Source organism: Hemiscyllium ocellatum, chromosome 12 (assembly GCF_020745735.1).
Source record: "Hemiscyllium ocellatum isolate sHemOce1 chromosome 12, sHemOce1.pat.X.cur, whole genome shotgun sequence".
Taxonomy (NCBI): Eukaryota; Metazoa; Chordata; class Chondrichthyes; order Orectolobiformes; family Hemiscylliidae; genus Hemiscyllium; species Hemiscyllium ocellatum.
In genome coordinates this window covers 56,342,245-56,364,347 of record NC_083412.1, presented here as the reverse complement: position 1 = coordinate 56,364,347, position 22,103 = coordinate 56,342,245, and the positions used below count along the sequence as shown (strand labels likewise).

At 41.5% G+C, this 22,103-nt stretch overlaps 1 protein-coding gene across 1 annotated transcript in view; it reads right to left on the bottom strand.

The window, feature by feature from the left end:
- f5 (coagulation factor V) overlaps positions 1-22,103 on the bottom strand; it is a 98,084-nt gene that overhangs the window by 68,768 nt on the left and 7,213 nt on the right. Inside the window, exons 3-6 of the mRNA XM_060832787.1 lie at positions 14,896-15,051; positions 12,402-12,623; positions 5,568-5,727; positions 4,306-4,495 (exon numbers count right to left, since the gene is read on the bottom strand). Coding sequence (XP_060688770.1) covers positions 4,306-4,495; positions 5,568-5,727; positions 12,402-12,623; positions 14,896-15,051 — 728 coding nt within the window. The remainder of the gene's footprint in view (positions 1-4,305; positions 4,496-5,567; positions 5,728-12,401; positions 12,624-14,895; positions 15,052-22,103) is intronic.

Here is a 22,103-nt window from a genome sequence, read left to right as displayed (position 1 = left end):
GCCACTAGCCAATGTTTCAGCCCAAGTACTTTAGAGGGTGGCACAGAGATGAGAACTACACTTGGTAAATCACTGGGCAGAACTATTTGGCAGCCAGGCTAAGGGGAAAGGGAGATGTCAACTCACTGAGGGATGAGGTTTCACACAGGTCCTGTTTTTGAGTACCCAAGGGTGTAAACAGGAAAGAACTGATGGGTGTGTAAACACAGAAATGCTCAGTACCTTGACAGGCCTATCACAGGGTCCATTGTCACTATCAGGGAGCATGGGGGATTGTGAGAGGAAACCGGAGCACCCAGAAGAAACCCACGCAGACATGGGAAGAATGTGCAGACTCCACACAGACAATGGCTCGAGGCTGGAATCAAACCTGTGTCCCTGGCACTGTGAGGCAGGAGTGCTACCACTGAGCCACTGTGCTGTTGTTTTGTCTTCTTTCTCACACAGAGAAGAGAAGATAGGCTGTCTTTGAATTGTTCTGGCTCCACTGCTCCCACCAATGTAATAAACTGCAACTCTACCAATCGGAGGGCTATCAGCAGGCAGTGTTCCCTTCACTGAAAAACTTCTGATGCCGTCTGACTCAATAATGTTTCAATCTCAATGTAGTGCTTAAAAATATACAATACTTGATTTTTCCAAGTTACAAAACACTTTCAGATATATCACAGTATCTGACTTCCGTTCCAGTTTATCATCCGAAAAGGAAAAATATACAGCCCTTTCAATGCACGTACAGCAAATCTGTAGGTAGATGGATGTGCAAGTTGCCTCCTTCACTTTTGGAAGTACTTACCAAATCAGTGATGGCAAGGGCAATGCCCTCATGACAAGGGCTGTGGAGGATGTTAAACATACACCAAGGAGTACTGGAGAGTTACTTCAGAGTAGTCAAAGCAATTAAACATTTGTTTTAGCATTTCAGTTTTCTCTCATGGCAGCATAGCTTTCAGCATACGAGTGCTAGTCATACGTGTTTTAACGGTGGCTAAATTTGCTGATGACACAAAGATAGGGAGGAAAATGAGTTATGAAGAGGACATAAAGGCAGAGGATATAGATAGGTTAAGTGAGTGGGCAAAGACCCAGCAATGGAGTACAATGCGGGAAAATATGAAATTGCCCATTTTGACAGAAATAAAAAGTATTATATTATTTAAACAGCGAGAAGTTGCAGAGGTCTGAGATGCAAAGAGATCTGAGTGTTCTAGTCCATGAATTGCAGAAGGTTAATGTGCAGGTACAGCAAGTAGTCAGGAAAGTTAACAGAATATTATGCTTTATTGTGAGAGGAATTAAATGCAAAATTCAGAAGGTTATGCTTCAGTTGTACAAGGCCATATCTGGAGTAGTGTGTACAGTAAAGGTCACTGTACATAGTGAAGGATAATTATGCACTGATAGCAGTTCAGAGAAGGTTGATGAAATTAATACCTGGATTGGGGGGCTTTATGAGGAAAGGCTAGGCAGGCTAAAAACCTGTATCCTCTGGGGTTTAGAAAAGTCAGAAGTTGCTCAATTGAAACATATAAGATTATGAGGAGAGATGACTAGGTGGTTATAGAAAAGATGCTTTCTCTCTTGGGGTCAGAGATCAAAAATGAAGGGTCGTATATTTAGGACGGAGATGAGGAAGCATTGTTTTCTTTCAGAATCTTTAGAATTCCCTTCCTCAAAAAGCAGTAGATGCAGAGTCTTTAGATATTCTTAAGGCAGAGGTAGATAGATTCTTGGCTGCTGAAGAGATGAAAGATTATCAGGAATATAGACCTGAAGGTGAAATTAGACGAGTCACGATCTTACTGAATGGTTGAGCAGGCTTGGAGATCCTGCTCTTGTTCTTTATTTGTATGTTTGAATGCAAAGGTAAGGCGTAAATCACCTCAGGTCATCGAGCAGTCAGTTTTGTTATAAGGGAGCAGCTTAAAGATTGCTGGAACAGCAGAATGATGCAGCATAAATTAACTTTAATTGCTGCTAGGATATCAGGCATTCACTAGAATGATGTGCTGAATACAGTCATGCTCAACTGCAGTCAGTTACAGTACATCTTCCAATTGAAATGTAAGCCCTATGTGTGCAGTCAAACCTATACTATGGTGAAATTACTATTCTGACAGGGTGAGCACTTCTCCTGCTTCTCTCTAGTCAGTCAAAAGACAATGATGCTCCACAGTCACCCGTCAGATGATGGAGGATGAATTCTGAGGAGTTTGCAACGTTGCCGATTTCAGCCTGATAAAATCTACTGTAGACAGGCAGGAGGCTGGAAGAACACAGCAAGCCAGGTGACATTTCAGGTGTAACCATTCTTCAGGACTGGGGGTGGGTGTAGGGAGAGCTGCAGATAAAGGGGGTGGTAGGAGCAGGGTGGTGAAATGGGGATAAGTGAAGACAGAGCTGAAAATGTGTTGCTGGAAAAGCGCAGCAGGTCAGGCAGCATCCAAGGAGCAGGAGAATTGACGTTTCGGGCATGAACCCTTCTTCAGCCTGACTTGCTGCACTTTTCCAGCAACACATTTTCAGCTCTGATCTCCAGCATCTGCAGTCCTCACTTTCTCCCATAAGTGAAGACAGGTAGAGGGTATGACCTGGTTGCTCAATGGGAGGAGTGAATCCAGTTGGTTACAGGGAGGAGTGGAAGGGAGGGGGAGGGACTGGGAAGGGAGTTGGGAGCTGGGAAGGGAGGCAAAAAGATCCAGAATTATGGTCACTAGCAGTGCGATCTTTGCCTTGCTTTCAGGCTGCTGGTCTAAATCTGTGGAATGACACAGCTCTGTGACCACCTCCTTGCTGAATTGGATACTGCTCTGGTTTAAGTGCAGGAAGAAGTACTTCCAGTATCACTGGCAGGGCCACTATTTAATGCCCATCCCTCATTGTCCTAATGGTGAGTAGTCTTCTTGAGCTATTGCATTCAATGTTGTATTGGTACACCAACAATACAGCTGGGGAGGGAGTTCCATGATTTGGAACCACAACTATGTAGGAACAACAATATCATTCCAAGTCAGGATGGCATATAGCTTTGAGGGGAACTTGTAGGTGCTGGTAAATATGGCTTCCCTGTTTACAGCCCTTCCCATTTCTCCATTTGGAAACAGCTCACTTTTGCTGACTCTGAAATAGTTCTATCTGAACCTGCAGTCCAAGTGGAATTAGGATTGTAGCCCTATGACTTGGAGAAAATGTAACACTCAAAACATATGCTGCAGCTACCAAACATTCAGCACCACTCCTTGAAAACATCATCAACTTATATGATTCCTGTGCAAATACACTCCACAAAGTCAGCAAGGGCCAGTGGAATGTATCAACAACTAACCTGAAAGTTGGTTAATGAGCCCTTTAGGCAGCAAAGGTAGCAGCCCTCATGCTGTTCAATGCATGTGCTGCTGAGTGCTCTTAAAACAGGGCATTAACTAAAGCAGTGAAGACAAAAACAACACACCAGGCATCAAACCAGCATCCCACACGGAATAACACACCACGTCTACTCTACAGACTTCAGGAACATCCATATCCCTTTCTCGTGAACAAGATGGTTTTCTGGAAAAGCCATACCAGAAGTGGACTGGATTGATGCTATTAGTTTAACAAAATAAAGTAGCATCCTGAGTATCAAAACGTCAACAGATTGGAGTTAGATTTGCAGCCAAAAGCTTTGAGTTATTTCTGTACACAATGCTGTTTTTATTTTCATTGGATGTACAAAAACAAGGTGAAAATGGGAGAGACAGAAAGAAAAAGAAAAATGAAAAAGGAGAAAAGCAAAGGCAAGTGAGAACTTTATACCTTGCAACTAAACAAATGGAGCAGGAGACTGATTTGTTTGGTTCTGTATGTATCTCCTAAAATGATACAGTTTCATGGGGAACCCTGGAGTGCCTGGTCACCTAGGATATATTTTGTTTTTGAAGGCCCATTTCCAGAAACAATACAAACATACTTTACACAAGAGGCAATCTCTATTAATATCCAAGGCAATATAGGCAGCACGGTGTGTCAGTGGTTAGCACTGCTGCCTCACAGCACCAGAGTCTCAGGTTCGATTCCAGCGTCAGTGTGGTGTTTGCACATTCTCCTCATGTCTGTATGTGTTTCCTCCCACAGTCTAAAGATGTGCAGATCAGGTGAATTGGCTGTGCTAAATTGCCTATAGTGTTAGGTGCATTAGTCCAAGGGAAATGGGTCTGGGTGAGTTACTCCTCAGAGGGTCGGTGTAGAGTCGAAGGGCCTGTTTCCACACTGTAGGGAATCTTATCTAATTAATTAAAACTGGTTACCTTTATTAACATTTCATACCTGAATTTTATCACCAACTTGAGTTCTTATAACAGGAGAGCCGATTCCATTTTGTAAAATAGAAATTGGTTCTTCTTTTGGTTCTTTACGTTCAGTGAAAGTTTTATCTGTGTATTCTACGTAAATTGCCTTTTTATATATTTTGCCAATACGGTTTGGTCCCGAATCCAAATATTTGGCTTTAAAATCACTAAGGGCAATAAGAGTAGAATTAAAGACAGAAATAACCCACGGAAAAGAGATTTTTAGATAATAATGTTTAGATTGATAACTATTGCCTCTCCAGGTGATTTCCCTGTCTTCAACTGAGCTGTATATTTTAAGGCTATAATATGGTGTAACCCAGTTGCTATTAAAATTCATTTCTACTTCGTTGTGTGAATTTAGTCCCTTCCAACTGTTAGTGAAGTAGTACTTGTTCTGCATTTTGTGGAAGAGTTTATGCTTCTACTTCCTTTAACTTGAAGAGATCAATTTAATGACCAACTAATTAAAAAAGATAACTAAATTTAAAAATAACGGAATTGTTGAAAACAGCAATTAAGACACAAGTTCATCCTTGCTGAGGCGAGACCGTCCCTTCTTGTCTTGCTGTCCCAAGCTCCATTTCTATTTCCCCTTCTTTGCCTCCTCTGTTCAGACTGTCAGTATGTTACCATCTCTTGCTTTTCCTTCCCATTGCTGACTTCCTCTGTGTCTCAGCATTCTCCTTTCCCTCTGGTTCTTCCATCCTTAGGGCTTTCCTTCTCCTCTCACTTCACTCTTCACCCTATCCATAATCTCCCTCTCGATTTCCACCCTTTCTTTCGCTTTCTCTGAGCTGATGCCTTTCCCCAGATTATCGTTCTATTTTCTCCTTGTCTTCCAATTCTTGTGTGACCTACAAAGTTCCCGTGGGTTTGATTTTCTTTGCACAATGCCATGGGAGACTGAACAATTTCTTCCACTTCATTGCTGAACATGTGTACAACCCATAAGTACCAAAAACATGCTTTAAGGTTTCAAGCAACAGGTGAGCTGAGACAGGGGTGAAGATAGACATGTACAGAGATGTATGGAAGGAATATCTTTATGCTTCATCTATACAGATCAAAAATCTGTGAGTGAGAAGAAGAATATTTTCATAGTCTTTCTCCAGTCTTGCTAAACATATAGAGGTATGCAAAATGTTAAGAAAAACCTCATCATTAACTTATAGAGAAAAAAAACCAGCTATAAACCATTTCATTTGGCTTGACATTTTAAAGACTAAACTAAGCTACCTGTCCATGTAGGTTTGAATCTTAGGAGCATAATCCCACAAAACTTCTTCAGCTGCAATATAATACTTGCGATAGTTTGTTCGCAGAATACTTGGCTTGTATTTTTCCGGCAACTTCTCAGACTTGCATTCTTCTATGTTGAGGTATCCATACAGTCCAGCTATTTCATGTCAGATGACAAGAAGACAAACTTACTAATGCAATTATCATATTTGTAACAAACTAATTTAAGCATTTATGGCAGTAATCATTCTGTCTGATGAGAGTAACCCCAGCACTGATTTTGCATTGTGTCAAGTACACCATTTGTCGTCTGAACATAAAGTGGCAATGATGTGGGTGTCAGAACAAAGACTGAGGTTTATTTCATCATGTTGCCATCTCAACTGGATGTGTGCCGGTCTTTGAATTAAGACCCTGCCTCATTTCTTTCGTTTATAAATATCCCAAAGGCATTTTGCCTGCTAGTAATATTCCCATGTACCAATAAATATTTGCATGGAGATTCATAAATAAATGAGCATAAATATCCCTTGGATTGTTTATGCTGGAGAAAGTGAGGACTACAAATGCTGGAGATCAGAGTCAAAACGTGTGGTGCTGAAAAAGCACAGCCGGTCAGGCAGCATCCAGGGAGCAGGAGAATTGATGTTTCAAGGAATCCTGATGAAGAGCTTATGCTCGAAATGTCGATTCTCCTGCTCCTCAGATACTGCCTGACCAGCTGTGATTTTTCAGCGCCACTCTTTTTGACATTGCTTATGTTGGCACAGACAAAATGCTGTTTTGTCATATTTAATATATCTTACATTCTGAAGACAACTGCTTCTGTCACATTTCATTTTTATCTCAATATTAAGTGGATATTTTCAGCTTTGAATTCAATGATTACATCCTCCTTTTGCATGGAAATCCTGATTATTATTAAATGTTAATTTATTTATGCAGTTAGTTTGAGAATGAAAAAGCAGAAGATTTTTCACAGGCATAGAACTGAAATGCTGATGTTCACAGTACTTGTACATGTAATACGAAGTTATCATGTCACAGATCAAGCAATTAGGAAAGCAAATGGTATGTTGGTCTTTACAGCAATTGGGATAGAAGTACAAGAATAAAGATACCTTGCTCCAATGATATAGGGTCTTTTTTGAAGAATGCTGGCAAAGTCATATTGGACTCAAAATGTTAACTCTTTTTCAGCCTCTACAGATGCTGTCAGACCTGCTGAGTTTCTCAAAAAGTATCTGTCTTTATTTAAAAAGTTGTGGTGATTGCAAAAGGTGTTTTTTTTAATTCATTCATGGATGTGGGTGACATGAGCTGGGTCAGCATTAATTAGCCATCCCTAGTTGCCTTTGAGAAGGCAGTGGTCAGCTGCCTCCTGAACCACTGAAGTTCATGTGCTGTAGGTAGACCTACAGTGTCCTTAATGAAAGAGCTCCATGTTTTTGATTCAGTGACAGTGAATGAATGACTACATAGTTATAGTTCTGGTTGGTGAGTGGCTTGGAGGGGAACTTGCAGGTCATGCACCTGTTGCCTTTTTTTAAAGACAACTCTATCCCATTGTAGTAAGGTATCTTTATTCTTGTACTCTAATCCTATTGCTATAAAGAACCACATACCATCTGCTTTCCAAATTGCTTGTTCTGCTGCATGATTGCTTTCTGTGTTTCATGTTTAGTAACTGTAAACATCAACACTTGAGTTCTATGCCTACTAAAACTATTCTGCTTCTAGATGGCAGTGGCCATGGGTTTGGAAGGTGCAGTCTAAGGAGACTTGACAAATTCCTGCATTTTGCAGGCAGTATACACTGCTGCTACATCAGTGGTGGAGGGAGTGAATGTTTGTGGAGATGGTGCTTTGTCCTAGATGGTGTCGAGCTTCTTGAATATGGTTGGCACGGCAGTCATTAAAGCGAAAGGGGAGTAGGCCATCTCACTCCTGACTTGTGCCTTATAGATGACAGACAGGCTTTGGGGAGTCAGGTGGTGAGTTGTGTGGTGCAACATTCCAAGAATCTGCACTGCTGTTCTAGTCATTGTATTTATATGGCTATTCCAGTTGAGTTTCTGGTCAATAGTAATCACCATGGCGGTGAGAGTGGGGAATTCACTGATGGCAATGTCATTTAATGTCAAGAGACAATGGCTTGCTTCTCTCTTGTTGGGGATGGTCATTGCCTGACATTTTTGTCTTCCCCTGCCACTGGAAGAACTGCAAAACCTGTGCCCACACTTCCCTCCTCACCTCCATCCAAGGTCCCAAAGGATCCTTCCACATCCGAGAGAAATTTACCTGTGCTTCCACATACATCATCTACTGTATCCATGGCACCTGATGTGGTCTCTTCTACATTGGGAAGATGGGACGTCAATTTGTGAATCATTTCAGAGAACATCCCTGGGACACCTGCACTAACCAACCCCACCACCCTGTGGCTGAACACTAACTCCTCCCATCCACTCCACCAAGGACATGTATGTCCTGGGCCTCCTCCATTGCCAAATCCCAACCATGCGATGCCTGGGGAAGAATGCCTCAAAGTCTGTCTTGGAACCCTCTAACCACATGGAATTAATGTGAATTTCACCAGACTCCCCACTTCCCCTCTCCCCCCTATCCCAGTCCCAACCTTCCAGCTTGGCACCACCCTCTTGAATGGTCCTACCTGTCCTCTACCTTCATCTACCTATCCCTATCCTAGCTACCATGCCCCCAGACCAATTCCCCCTTCAATTTATTTCTAACCCCCTTGGTCCACAAGCCTCATTCCTGATGAAGGCCCTGAAACATTGATTCTCCTGCTTCTCTGCTGCTGCCTGACCGGCTGTGCTTTTCCAGCACCACACTCTTCAACTCTGATCTTCAGTATCCGCTGTCCTCACTTTCCCGATTTTTGCAGCAACATTACATGCCACTTGTCAGCCCAAACCTATTGTCCAGTTCCTGTTGCATTTGGACATGGACTGCTTCAGTACCTGAGGAGTTATGAATGGTGCTGAATCTTGTTCAATCATTGATGAAGATCTTCAGTAGTAAGACCAAGGCTTTTCTGGTTTATGTTAGTGACTTGACTCGCATTCAACTTTGAAATTCACAGAGGAAATGAAATTGTTACTTCCTTCCAGACTCAACACTGAGTGTAAAGTGCCTAATTGACAAATGAGGTACTATTCCTTGTGTTCACATTGAGATTCACTGGATCCGTGAAGTAGACCAAAGACAGAAATATTAATATGAGAGCAAGGTGGACAATTAAAATGACAAGCCTGTGGAAGCTTTAGTACAGTGAAGGGGTGAACAAGAATCAATATGTGATAGGAAGCTGTAGAAAATATATACAGAACTGTGCAACAGAAAGTAGATGCATTGATCATAAGAAGGTAGAACTTCAAATCTGCTTCGAGAATGAGCAACCTGGGTCCACAACTTAAGTCAAGGCAATTACAGAGTAATGAAGAAAGACTTGTCTAAAGCAAACTGGGAAAACAGGTTGAGGGGGAAGGTCAGTGGATCAGCAGTGGCAGAGATTTCATAAAAGGGTTATTCTGTTCAAAAAGGACTTGATGAAAAAGATGAATCAGCTGTGGTTAACAAAGGCAATCAAGGAGAGTATCTAAATATAAAACAAATGGATACAAAACAGCAAAAACTATTGGTAGGTCACATGATTGGGATTTTTCTTAAGCATCACCAGTGGATTACTAACAATCAAATAAAATGGGAGAAAACTGCTCACAAAAGTAAATTGGCAAGAAATGTAAATACAAATAGCAAGAACCTCTATGGGTATATGAAAAAAAAGAGAGTAGCTAAAGTAGATGTGGGTCCCTTGGATGAATAAACCTGAGAAGTAATAATGGGGAACAGAGAAATGGCAGCCAATCCAAACCAATATTTTGCATTGGCCTTCTGGTGGAGGACACTGTCAACATCTAAACGTAACAGATAAACAAGAAGCTCATTGAGGGAAAGAACTTCTAACGGTCTCTATCATGAGAAACAAAATATTTGACAAACTAATGGGATTAAAAGCAGACACGTTGCCAAGACCTAATGGCCTGCACTGAAGGGTTTTAAAGGAAGTGGATACAGAGATAGTGGAGGTACTGGTCGAAATATCTCAGGATTCGCTGGATTTTGAGAGGGTTCCAATGGATTGGAAAACCACTAAAAATGACAGCTCTGATCAAGAAGGGAGGGAGACAGAATGCAGTAATCTTATAGACCAGTAAGTCTAACAGTTGTCATTTGGAAAGTGCGAGAGCCCATTATTAAGGAAGAAACCACAGAATATTTAGAAAAGCTAAACATAATCAGAGTCAACATAGTTTTATGAAAGGCAAATCATGTTTGACAAATTTGCTAGAATTCTTTGAAGATATAACAAGCAGAGTTGATAAAGGAGAACTGGTAGGTGTGGTGCATTTGAATGTCTAGGAATCTAACGTCAGTCAAAGTAGATAAGGAGACATCGAGGAGAAAGGCAGACAGTCAGCGCAGGACCGAGGGTGTTGTACTTAAAAGGGCGCCATATTCGAAACAAGTACAGATTGAAATTGACTGGTATAATATTGTGGGTATCACAGAGACATCTGTGCAAGGTGGAAACTAAATATTTAAGGATGTGCATCTTATTGAAATGACAGGCTATTGGACAGAGGGGCCAGAGTTGACTTGTTAGTAAGAAATGAAATTAAATCAATAGCAAGAAGGGATATAGAGTTGAAAAGTGTAGAATCTGTTTGGATAGAGTTGAGGAACTGTAAAGGAGAAAAGATCTTGTTGGGACCTATGTAAAGGGCTCCTAGCAGTAGTCAGGATCATTCTTGTAAACCTCCTCTGGACCCTTTCCAAGACCAGCACATGCTTTCATAGAAAATGTGAAAAGACGAGAGAAGAAAATAAATCAGGAGTTAGAAAGTCCTGTAAGAAAGGCACTACTACAATAATCAGGAGGGTCTTCAATATGCAGGTGGACTGGGAGAACCAGGTTAGTCATAGATCCCAAAAAAAGGAATTAGTAGAATCTTTACAAGATGTTTTATTTGCAGCAGCTTGTTGTGGAGCCTATTAGGGAACAGACAGTTCTGGATTTGGTGATGTGTAATGCAGCAGATTTAACTAGGGAGTCATGATTTGGAGGAACTGGTCTTGGACTGGGGCGGACAAAGTTAAAAATCACACAACACCAGATTATAGTCCAACAGGTTCATTTGTAAGCACTAGCTTTTGAAACGCTGCCTTGTCACAAGGTGGATGTGAAGCAGGACCATGAGACACAGAATTTATTATGGTCCTGCCTCACAACCACCTGATGAGGAGGTAGCATTTCGAAAGTTAGTGCTTCAAAATAAACCCATTGGACTATAATCTGGTGTGTGATTTTTAACTTTAATATGGGAGCTTAAAGTGAAAGAACCTCCAGGGGGCGGTGATCTCATTATGAAAGAATACACCCTGCACTTGGGAGGGAGAGCTTCAGAAATCTGAAATACAAAGTGACTTAGGACTGCAAATCATATTTGAGAGCGAATTGCTGGAAAAGCACAGCCGGTCAGGCAGCATCCAAAGAGCAGTAGAATCGAGATTTCAGGCATAAGCCCTTCATCAGGAATGAATGAAGGACTTATTCCTGAAACTTCGATTCTCCTGCTCCTCGGAAGCTGCCTGACCTGCTGTGCTTTTCCAGCAACACATTCTCAAAAGGGACTTAGGAGTCCTAGTTTAGGATTAAATTTAATATATAGGTTCAGTTGGCAGTTAGGAATGCAAAGGCAATGTTAGCATTCATCTCAATATGGTTATAATACAAGGGCAGGGATGTTGAGGCGGTGTCAGGCTCTGCTCAGATTGCATTTGAGATATTGTGAGCAGTTTGGTTTTCTGTGCTGGCCTTGGAAGGGGTCCTGGGAATGAAGACCTTGTGATGTGAGTTTCAAATCACACAACACCAGGTTATAGTCCAACAGGTTTAATTGGAAGCACGCTAGCTTTCGGAGCACTGCTCCTTCATCAGGCACTCCGAAAGCTAGTGTATTTCCAATTAAACCTGTTGGACTATAACCTGGTGTTGTATGATTTTTAATTTTGTACACCCCAATCCAATACTGGCATCTCCAAATCATGACTACTATTGTGATATGAGGAGCAGCTAAAGACCTGCGTCAATGCTCAATGGAGTTTAGAAGAATGAGGGGGGGTGGGTGTGCGCTGTCATCAAAGACCAAGTTAGGAGAGGCTAGGTTGTGAGGGCACAGCCTCAGAATGAAGGGATGATCCTTTAGAGCTGAGATGACAAGGAATCTCTTCAGCCAGAGGGTGGTGACTCTGTGGAATTCATTGCTGCTGAGGGCTGCAGGGATGAAGTCATTGAATGTTTTTAAGACAGAGAAAAATAGGTTATTGGTTAGTAAGGGGATCAAGGGTTATTGGTATAAGGCAAGAGAGTGTGGTTGAGAAATATATGAGCTATGATTATATGACAAAGCAGACTCGATACACCAAATGTCTAATTCTGCTCCAGTATCTCAATGCTGAAGGACAGCATGAACAATCAAAGGAACTTTGAGAAATCTATGGATAAGATGTTTTAGCTGCACATAGACCTGCCAACCTTGGAACCAATTGCAATTTCGTAGAGCACTTTGCTACCTCTCGCTAAACTCTTACCTATTGTACACTTGAGTTAAGATTGGAAAAATTAGGAAGTGGTTAATTACCTTATTTGGTAATATGTCATTATCATGAACATAACTCCTTTCACAAAGCATTATTTCAATAAAAAGTATCATTCTAAACTTGAATATTTCATTTTTTATTTACCCTGGCGATGATGTTGCACTTGAGAAGAGAGTAGCCATTTTCCAACTTGAGTAGGAGACATCTGAGCTGTGACAGATGAGCCTGGTGTCAGGCCAATAGATGACACTCTGTGATTATTCTGCAATAGGACTTGACCATTGAAATGAATAGAGAAGATTTCAGGATCCAAGCTCATTCCAATTAAATGCCATGTAATGGCATCATGAGTACATACACTAAGTTCTGTAATAGAAACAATATAGAGAATAAATATCTCCTCCAACTAACTGCAGTACTAAAATATCACAAAACTTACCAATTCTGTGACACTTAAATTTTTAACCTATTCTTTCAAGAGATATAAAACCTTCCTAGAAATGTGATAGTCTTTCTCAATGTGAGATTCTTTTTTGGACATCTAATGTTCAGGCCTGAAACATATGTTTTGTCAGACATTGCCTTTCTACCAAGATTTACAATAATAGTAGGTGTAAACTGTCATTTGCAATACCAATGAGCCCTGTTTAGAATCCAGGGAATTGGTCATCTCTAAGCTAAGCCTGTCAAGTGACGATGGAAAGCTTTGTTCACACTTGCACAGATACATGTCAGCGATACTGGGAGAAATCTTGTGGTAAGAGCAACTGATTTACGAGCTGGGGAAAAAAAAGCTGTTGTTAGCCTTCCTGGTAAAGATCCTTATGACAAGATGGCTCCTTGCTTCTAGGAACACAGAGTGAGTAACCAGAGGAGAGGCTTGAACTTCAATAACAGTTATCCAACATCCAACTGTAACAGTGGAGACAGGCACAACTCTGAGAAAAATAGTTTACTTCAAAACATGGAGGGTCCATTAACTCCATATTTACTAATAACCTGTGGGAGAAAAATGATAATAGACCGCTGAACAAACATCATTATAATTCCAGGAATTCATGAGTATCCATTGATAATAAGAACCTTGCTGGGGCAGATGGAAGGCCAAAGTGTTATAGAAGTGGAGTACTGTGGCTTCAGAGTGATAATCCTAACTTTCATCACTGTCCACAAAGTTCCTCCATTTCTCCATGCCACCTTTGAAAAGCGTTGGTTATAGATTCATGAGAGAAATGTACACTAGATTGTAGGAATATTAAATGGCTCCATAACTTTCACACAGAGGGTGCTGAGTGTCTGGAACAGGCTGTCAGAGGTAGTGGTGGAGGCGAGTACAATTTTGTCATTTAAGAAACATTTGGATAGTACATGGATGGGATAGGTAGGGAGGGATATGGGCCAAATGCAGGCAAATGGGACCAGATTACTTGCCAAACCTGGGTGGCATGGACAAGTTTCCATGCTACAAACCTCTACAATTACTTTCTGGGAAATAAAAAGATTTGTTATCGTTCAAAGTTACAAAACAACATGTGTAAACTGTCCGTGGCTGGTTAGTTCAATCTGTATATATAAATATGAACAAGGTTGGTTGAGGGAGTAAGAACCATCTTGAACTTGCTGTTGTTCTGAAAAGCCTGCCAGGTGAAATATTGAAGGTTAAATACTTGGATGAAGAATATAGGACTCTAAATGTTAACTGTTTTTTTCTCTCTCCGCAGATCTGCTGAGTTTCTACAGTACTTTCTGTTTTTTTTATTTAAGAAGTTAATTTGCAATTGTCTTGCCTCCTTTTCATTCCTTCCGCCCATCAATTTTCTCTCCAACTCTATTCAAGCTTAGACAAATGCATTGACTGCTACAATTCTTCTACTTGTTAGAGATTTTCCTGTGCCTGCCCCAGATATTCTCTATCTGTAACCCAAGATGGGTGAAATTGGTGTTTGATGATTTAACGAGGCACCTTTCATAAATTGCTGATAACAAATGGTAAGTATTTCATTTCTTTCTTCTGGCTTTCATTTTCTATCAAGAAACACATTTTCTCAGCACACTGAGATCAGTTAAAATGCCTCAAATTCTGCCTAGCTAAGTTAGCACAACTCGGAAATTTGGAAATTTGTTTGCCTGTATATCACATAACCATCTGGAATTTCCTTTGTGAACACTTCCCTCCTCTGATCTCTTGCTATGACATTACTGCAGGACTGAACAGAAACATATAAATGACCACTTACTCAACATCTGAGGTTCTGCTAATCTTCTGATGATACTGTGGTATTAGGACAAGAGAACCCTCACAGAAGTATTGTATTTATCCACAAAGATATCAGATGCAAATCTATTGTTGGTTGCCAATACAAGTTAAGCTCTCCTTTCACCCCTGGGCTTAGTATAGTTCAAAGTTAGGTGAATCAATGACTTACTCAATGGTAGCCCAACAGTTTGCCTTTTGAAATATTGAAAAGACTGGCTGCCAGATCACAGGCAGGCTACCAAATCGTGATTAAGTTAGTACTGGAGCTGCATTTAGACTTTTGCAGTCAATTCAGCTAAAGTTCTACATTTGTAATGAATTTGAAATCTGTTACTGCTGCAGTTATCTGTCAGCATACAGTAATCTCTTTGCAGTATGTACCTGGTAAGGTGCCATTTATAAATCCATTGATGGAGTACATTTTGATTGGAGCCTTTTCTGTGTTCGCATACCAGCTCTTACTTTCATCAAATATTGAAAATAATAAAACAAATTCTTCTTTAAAATCAATTTGCTTTCCATTCTTTCTCAAACTACCTAAAGAGAGAAGGAACAACACTGTTACTGTGATTGATGAAATATCAAACATAGAACAGAACAGCACAGTAAAAGCCCTTCGGCCCTTGATGTTGTGCCGACCTTTTATCCTACTCTAAGATCAGACTAATCTACATACCCTTCATTATACTATCTTCCATGTGCGTACCCAAGAATTACTTCAATGTGTCTAATATATCTGATTCAACTACCACTGTTGGCAGTGCATTTCATGCACCCACCACTCTCTGTCTAAAGAACGGACCTCTGACAATAGAGTCATAGAGATGTACAGGACAGAAACAGCCCTTCGGTTTAACCCGTCCATGCCGACCAAATATCTCAATCCCACCTGCCAGCACTCAGCCCACATCCCTCCAACCCCTTCCTATTCATATACCCATCCAGATGCCTTTTAAATGTTGCAATTGTACTAGCCTCCATCACTCCCTCTGGTAGCTCATTCCATACATGCATCACCCTCTGCGTGAAATGCCTCAAATTCTGCCTAGCTAAACTAGCATAACTCAGGAATTAAATTTGGGAATGTTTTCATCTGTATATCACATAACCATCTGGAATTTCTTTTGTGAACACTTCCCTCCTCTGATCTCTTGCTATGACCTTACTGTAGGACTGACAGAGACACATAAGTGACCACTTACTCAACATCTGAGGGCTCTGCTAATCTTCTGATATATTGTGGCATTAGGACAAGAGAACCCCCATAGAAGTTTTGTATTTATCCACAAAGATATCAGATGCAAATCTATTGTTGTTGCTAAATACAAGTTAAACTCTCCTTTCACCTCTGGACTTAGTATAGTTCAACATTAGGTGAATCAATGGTGGCCCTACAGTTTGCCTTCTCAAACATTGAAAAGACTGGCTGCCACAACTCCCCTAAACCTTCCTCAAATCACCTTACAATTATGTCCCCACATGATTGACATTTCCACCCTGGGAGAAATTCTCTGGTTATCCACTCTATCTATGCCTCTCATCATCTTGCACGCATCTATCAAGTCATCTCTCACCCTTCTTCACTTTAATGAGAAAAGCCCTAGCTCTCTCGAACTTTCTTCATAAGACATGCCCTCCAATCTAGGCGGCATCCTGGTAAATCTCCTCTGCACCGTCTCTAAAACTTCCATGTCTTTCCTATAATAAGGTGACCAGAATTGAACACAATATTCCAACTGTGGGCTAACCAGGGCTCGATAGAGCTGCAGCATATAACTCTAAAACTCAATCCCCCTGCTAATGAAAGCCAACACACGATATGCCTTCTTAACAAACCTATCAATTTGGGTGGCAACTTTGAGGGCAATCTACAACAGCCCTCCACACTATCCACAACTTCACCAACTTTCATATCATCAGCAAAGTTACTAACTCACCCTATACTTCCTCATCCAAGTCATTTATAAAATTCACAAAGAGCAGTGGTCCCAGAACTGATCCCTGTGGAACACCACTGGTCACCAAGCTCCAGGCTGAATAATTTCCATCAACCACTACCCTCGGTCTTCTATGAGTCAGCCAATTCTGTATCCAGACAGCCAAATTCCCTATATCCCATGCCTCCTTACTTTCTGAATGAGCCTACCATGGGGAACCTTTTCAAACACCTTACTAAAATCCATGTACACCACATTCATTGCTCTACTTCATCAATGTATTTTGTCATATTCTCAAAGAATTTATTAAGGTTTGTAATGCATGACCTTCTCCTCACAGAGCCATGCTGACTATCTCTAATCAAACTATGGTTTTCCAAGTAATCATAAATCCTGTCTCTTTGAATTCTCTCCAATACTTTGCCCACCATAGACGTGAGACTAACTGGTCTGTAATTTCCGGGATTATCCCTATTACCTTTCTTGAACAAGGGAATAATGTTTGCCACCCTCTAATCATCTGGCACTACTCCAATGGCTAGTGATGATGCAACGATCATCGCCAAAGGTATAACAATTTCTTCCCTCCCTTCCTGTAGTAACCTAGGGTATATCCTGTCTGGCCCAGGGGATTTATCTATCCTTATGTCTTCAAAATGTTTAGCCTATCCTCCTTCTTAACATCAACCTGTTTGAGTGTATTAGTCTTTTTCACGCTGTCCTCAGAAATGATAAGGTCCCTCTCAGTAGTGAATACTGAAGCAAAGTGTTCATTAAGGACCTCCCCTACCTCCTTGGTCTCCAGGCACAAGTTCCCTCCATCATCCCTGATCGGTCCTACTCTCACTCTGGCCATGCTCTTGTTCCTCACCTAAGTGTAGAATACTTTAGGGCTTTCCTCAAGCATACTGGGCAATCCAAGTTGGAGGATGGGAAAACTTTCTGGCTGTAACAGCTGCTCCTTTTTTGAGGTATTTTAGGTGCTGGACGTGATTTCATCAAATTCCAGGAACAACAAACACTGTTTTGTATGCTGTTGCATTGTTTTGGAACTTTGGAAAAAATAGTCAAAACAACAGTAGTTTTTAAAGGGAGAAGAGAGAGAGAGAGAGAGAGATAGAGAGAGAGAAAATGTTATTTGGGTGGGACTGAGAAATAAGAAAGGGATTATCATTTTATTGGGATTGTATTATAGACCCCCTAATAGTCAGAGGGAAATTGAGAAACAAACTTGTAAGGAGCTCTCAGCTATTTGTAAGAAAATGGGGTGGTTATGGTAGGGGATTTTAACTTTCCAAACATAGACTGGGACTGCCATAGTGTTAAGGGTTTAGATGGAGAGGAATTTGTTAAGTGTGTACAAGAAAAGTTTCTGATTCAGTATGTGAATGTACCTACAAGAGATGGTGCAAAGTTTGACCTACTCTTGGGAAATAAGGGAGGGCAGGTGACTGAGGTGTCTTGGGGGAGCACTTTGGGGCCAGCGACCATAATTCTATTAGATTTAAAATAGTGATGGAAAAGGATAGACCAGATCTAAAATTTGAGGTTCTAAATTGGAGAAAGGCCAATTTTGACAGTATTAGGCAAAAAACTTTCAAAAGCTGATTGGGGGCAGATGTTCGCTGGTAATGGGGTGGCTGGAAAATGGGAAGCCTTCAGAAATGAAATAATGAGAATCCAGAGAAAGTCTATTCCTGTTAGGGTGAAAGGGAAGGCTGGTAGGTATAGGGAATGCTGGATGACTAAAGAAATTGAGGATTTGGTTAAGAAAATGAAGGAAGCATACTTATGTAAGGTATAGACAGGATAGATCGAGTGAATCCTTAGAAGAGTATAAAGGCAGTAGGAGTATACTTAAAAGGGAAATCAAGAGGGCAAAAAGGGGACATGAGATAGCTTTGGCAAATAGAATTAAAGAGAATCCAAAGGGTTTTTACAAATACATTAAGGACAAAAGGGTAACTAGGGAGAGAATAGGGCTCCTCAAAGATCAACAGGGCAGCCTTTGTGTGAAGCCACAGAAAATGGGGGAGATACTAAATGAGTATTTTGCATCAGTATTTACTTTGTAAAAGGATATGGAAGATATAGACTGTAGGGAAATAGATGGTGACACCTTACAAAATGTCCATATTACAGAGGAGGAAGTGCTGGATGTCTTGAAATGCATAAAGGTGGGAAAATCCCCAGGACCTGATCAGGTGTACCCTAGAACTATGTGGGAAGCTAGGGAAGTGATTACTAGCCTCTTGCTGAGATATTTGTATCATCAATAGTCACAGGTGAGGTACTGGAAGACTGGAGGTTGGCAAACGTGGTGCCACTGTTTAAGAAGGGCGGTAAGGACAAGCTAGGGAACTATAGACCAGTGAGCCTGATGTCGGTGTGGACAAAGTTGTTGGAAGGAATCCTGAAGGACAGGAAGTACATTTATTTGGAAAGGCAATGACTGATTAGGGATAGTCAACATGGCTTTATGTGTGGGAAATCATGTCTCACAAACTTGATTGAGTTTTTTGAAGAAGTAACAAAGAGGATTGATGAGGGCAGAGCAGTAGATGTGATCTATATGGACTTCAGTAAGGCGGGCAACAAGGTTCCCCATTGGAGACTGATTAGCAAGGTTAGATCTCATGAAATACAGGGAGAACTAGCCATTTGGATAGAGAACTGGCTCAAAGGTAGAAGACAGAGGGTGGTGGTGGAGAGTTGTTTTTCAGACGGGAGGCCTGTGACCAGTGGAGTGCCACAAGGATTGGTGCTGGGTCCTCTACTTTTTGTCATTTACATAAATGGTTTGGATGCGAGCATATGAGGTATAGTCAGTAAGTTTGCTGATGACACCAAAATTGGAGGTGAAGTGGACAGCGAAGAAGGTTAACTCAGATTACAACAGGATCTTGACCAGATGGGCCAATGGGCTGAGAAGTGGCAGATGGAGTTTAACTCAGAAAAATGCGAGGTGCTGCATTTTTGGAAAGCAAATCTTAGCAGAATTTATACACTTAATGGTAACATCCTAGGGAGCGTTGCTTAACAAAGAGACCTTGGAGTGCAGGTTCACAGCTCCTTGAAAGTAGAGTCGCAGGTAGATACGATAAAGAAGAAAGTGTTTGGTAAGCTTTCCTTTATTGGTCAGAGTATTGAGTACAGGAGTTGGGAGGTCATGTCGCGGCTGTACAGGACATTGGTTAGGCCACTGTTGGAATATTGCGTGCAATTCTGGTCTCCTTCCCATTGGAAAGATGTTGTGAAACTTGAAAGGATTCAGAAAAGATTTACAAGGATATTGCCAGGTTTGGAGGATTCGAACTATAGGGAGATTCTGAACAGACTGGGGCTGTTTTCCCTGAATTGTTGTAGCCTGGGGGGGTGACCTTATAGAGTTTACAAAACTATGAGGGGCATGGATAGGATAAATAGACAGTCTTTTCCCTGGAGTCGGGGAGTCCAGACCTAGAGGGCATAGGTTTAGGGTGAGAGGGGAAAGATATAAAAGAGACCTACGGAGCAACGTTTTCACACAGAGGGTGCTACATGTATGGAATGAGCTGCCAGAGGATGTGGTGGAGGCTGGTACAATTGCCACATTTGAAAGGCATTTGGTTGGGGATATGAATAGGAAGGGTTTGGAAGAATATGGGCCAGGTGCTGGCAGGTGGGACTAGATTGGGTTGGGATAACTGGTCAGCATGGACAGGTTGGACCGAAGGGCCTGTTTCCATGCTGTACATCTCTTTGACTCTACCCGCTAAAGCTTTTTCATGTCCCCTTCTTGCTCTCATAAGTCCATTCTTCAGTTCCTTCCTGGCTACCTTGTAACCATAGAGCCCTGGCTGATCGTTGCCCTCTAAACCTTAAGTAAACTTTCTTTTTCCTCTTGACTAGATGTTCAATATCCTTTGTCACCCAAGGTTCCTTCACCCTATCATCCCTTCCTTGCCTCAGTGGGACAAATCTGTCCAGCACTATCAGCAGGTGCGTCCTAGATAACGTCCACATTTCTGTTATGCATTTCCTTGCAAACATCTGATTCTAATTTACGCACCCTGGATCCTACTAAGAGCATTGTAGCTCCCCCTCTCCTAATTAAATATTTTCCCATACCATCTGTTCCAATCTCTCTCCATTAGTACAGTAAAGGTCAGGGAGTTGTGATCACTATCACCAAAATACTGTCCCACCGAGAGATCTGACACCTGGCATGGTTCATTGCCAAATACCAAATCCAATATGGCCTCCCCTCTAGTTGGCCCATCTACATATTAAGTCAGAAACCTTTCCTGGACACATCTCACAAAAATTGCTCCATCCAATCTATTTGATTTAGGGAGGCTCCAATCAATATTAGGGAAGTTAAAGTCACCCATGACAACAATCCTGTCACTTCTGCACCTTTCCAAAATCTGCTTTTTAATGTTCTCCACAACATCTTCATTGTTACTGGGGGATCTGTAGAAAATTCCCAATAAAGTGACTGCTCCTTTCCTGTTTCTGTCTTTCACCCATACTGACTCTGTAGACAAACCCTCCTCGACGACCTCTCTTTCTGCAGTTGTGATACTATCTCTGATTAGCAAGCCACTCCTCCACCTCTTTTACCCTCCACCCCCAATTCCTTTTGAAACATCTAAACCCTGTAACATCCAACAACCATTCCTACCCTTGTGATCTCCAAGTCTCTGTGATGACCACAGCTTCATAGTTCCAAATACTGCTCTATGCTCCACATTCATCACCCTTATTCCTGATACTTCTTGCATTAAAATAGACACACCTCAATCCATCACACTGACTGCAACTTTGCTCTATCAAGTGCCCATCCCTCCTCACAGACACTCTGCACGCTATATCTGGCTGTTCACCACCTACTTCATCATCTGATCTGTAGCTGTGGTTCCTATCCCCCTGTCAATCTAGTTTAAATGCTCCCAAAGGGCTCTAGCAAACTTCCCGCCAAAATATTGGTGCCCACCCCATAGATGTGGCACCACTTGCATTGCATTTGATTTGTTCTTCAGCTCCCAGTTTGTCCTCACTTTCAACAACTTCACCTTATTGCTAACTCAGCAATGAATCAGGCGAATGGAGAAGGTAGGCTTAACAAGAATCAGCACTAATGTTATCAGTTTTAGACCACAGGCACTTTTAACTCCCACACTGAAACTTAGTATGATTAATGAGCTGTCCATCTGACCACATCAGTTAGCTTGTCTACCTGAGAATCATTATACAATCCCTACAGTGTGGAAACAGGCCATTTGGCCCAACAAGTCCACATGGACTATCCAAAGAGTAATCCACCTAGACCCATTCCCCTATCCTATGACTCTACGTTTACCCCTGACTAATGCACCTAACCTACACATCCCTGAATACTATGGGCAATTTAGCATGGTCAATTCACCTAATTGGCATATCTTTGGATTGTGGGAGGAAACCAGAGCACCAAAAAGAGATCTACACAGACACGAGGAGAATGTGCAAACTCCACACAGACAGTTGCCTGAGGCTGAATCAAACACTGACGATGTGAGGCAGCAGTGCTAACCACTGAGCCAGTGTACCATATGGACACAATCGCCTGTATAGGTATTCACAAGGAGGAATATACCATTCCCCAGCACCTTGTAAAAGCAGCCCAGAGTT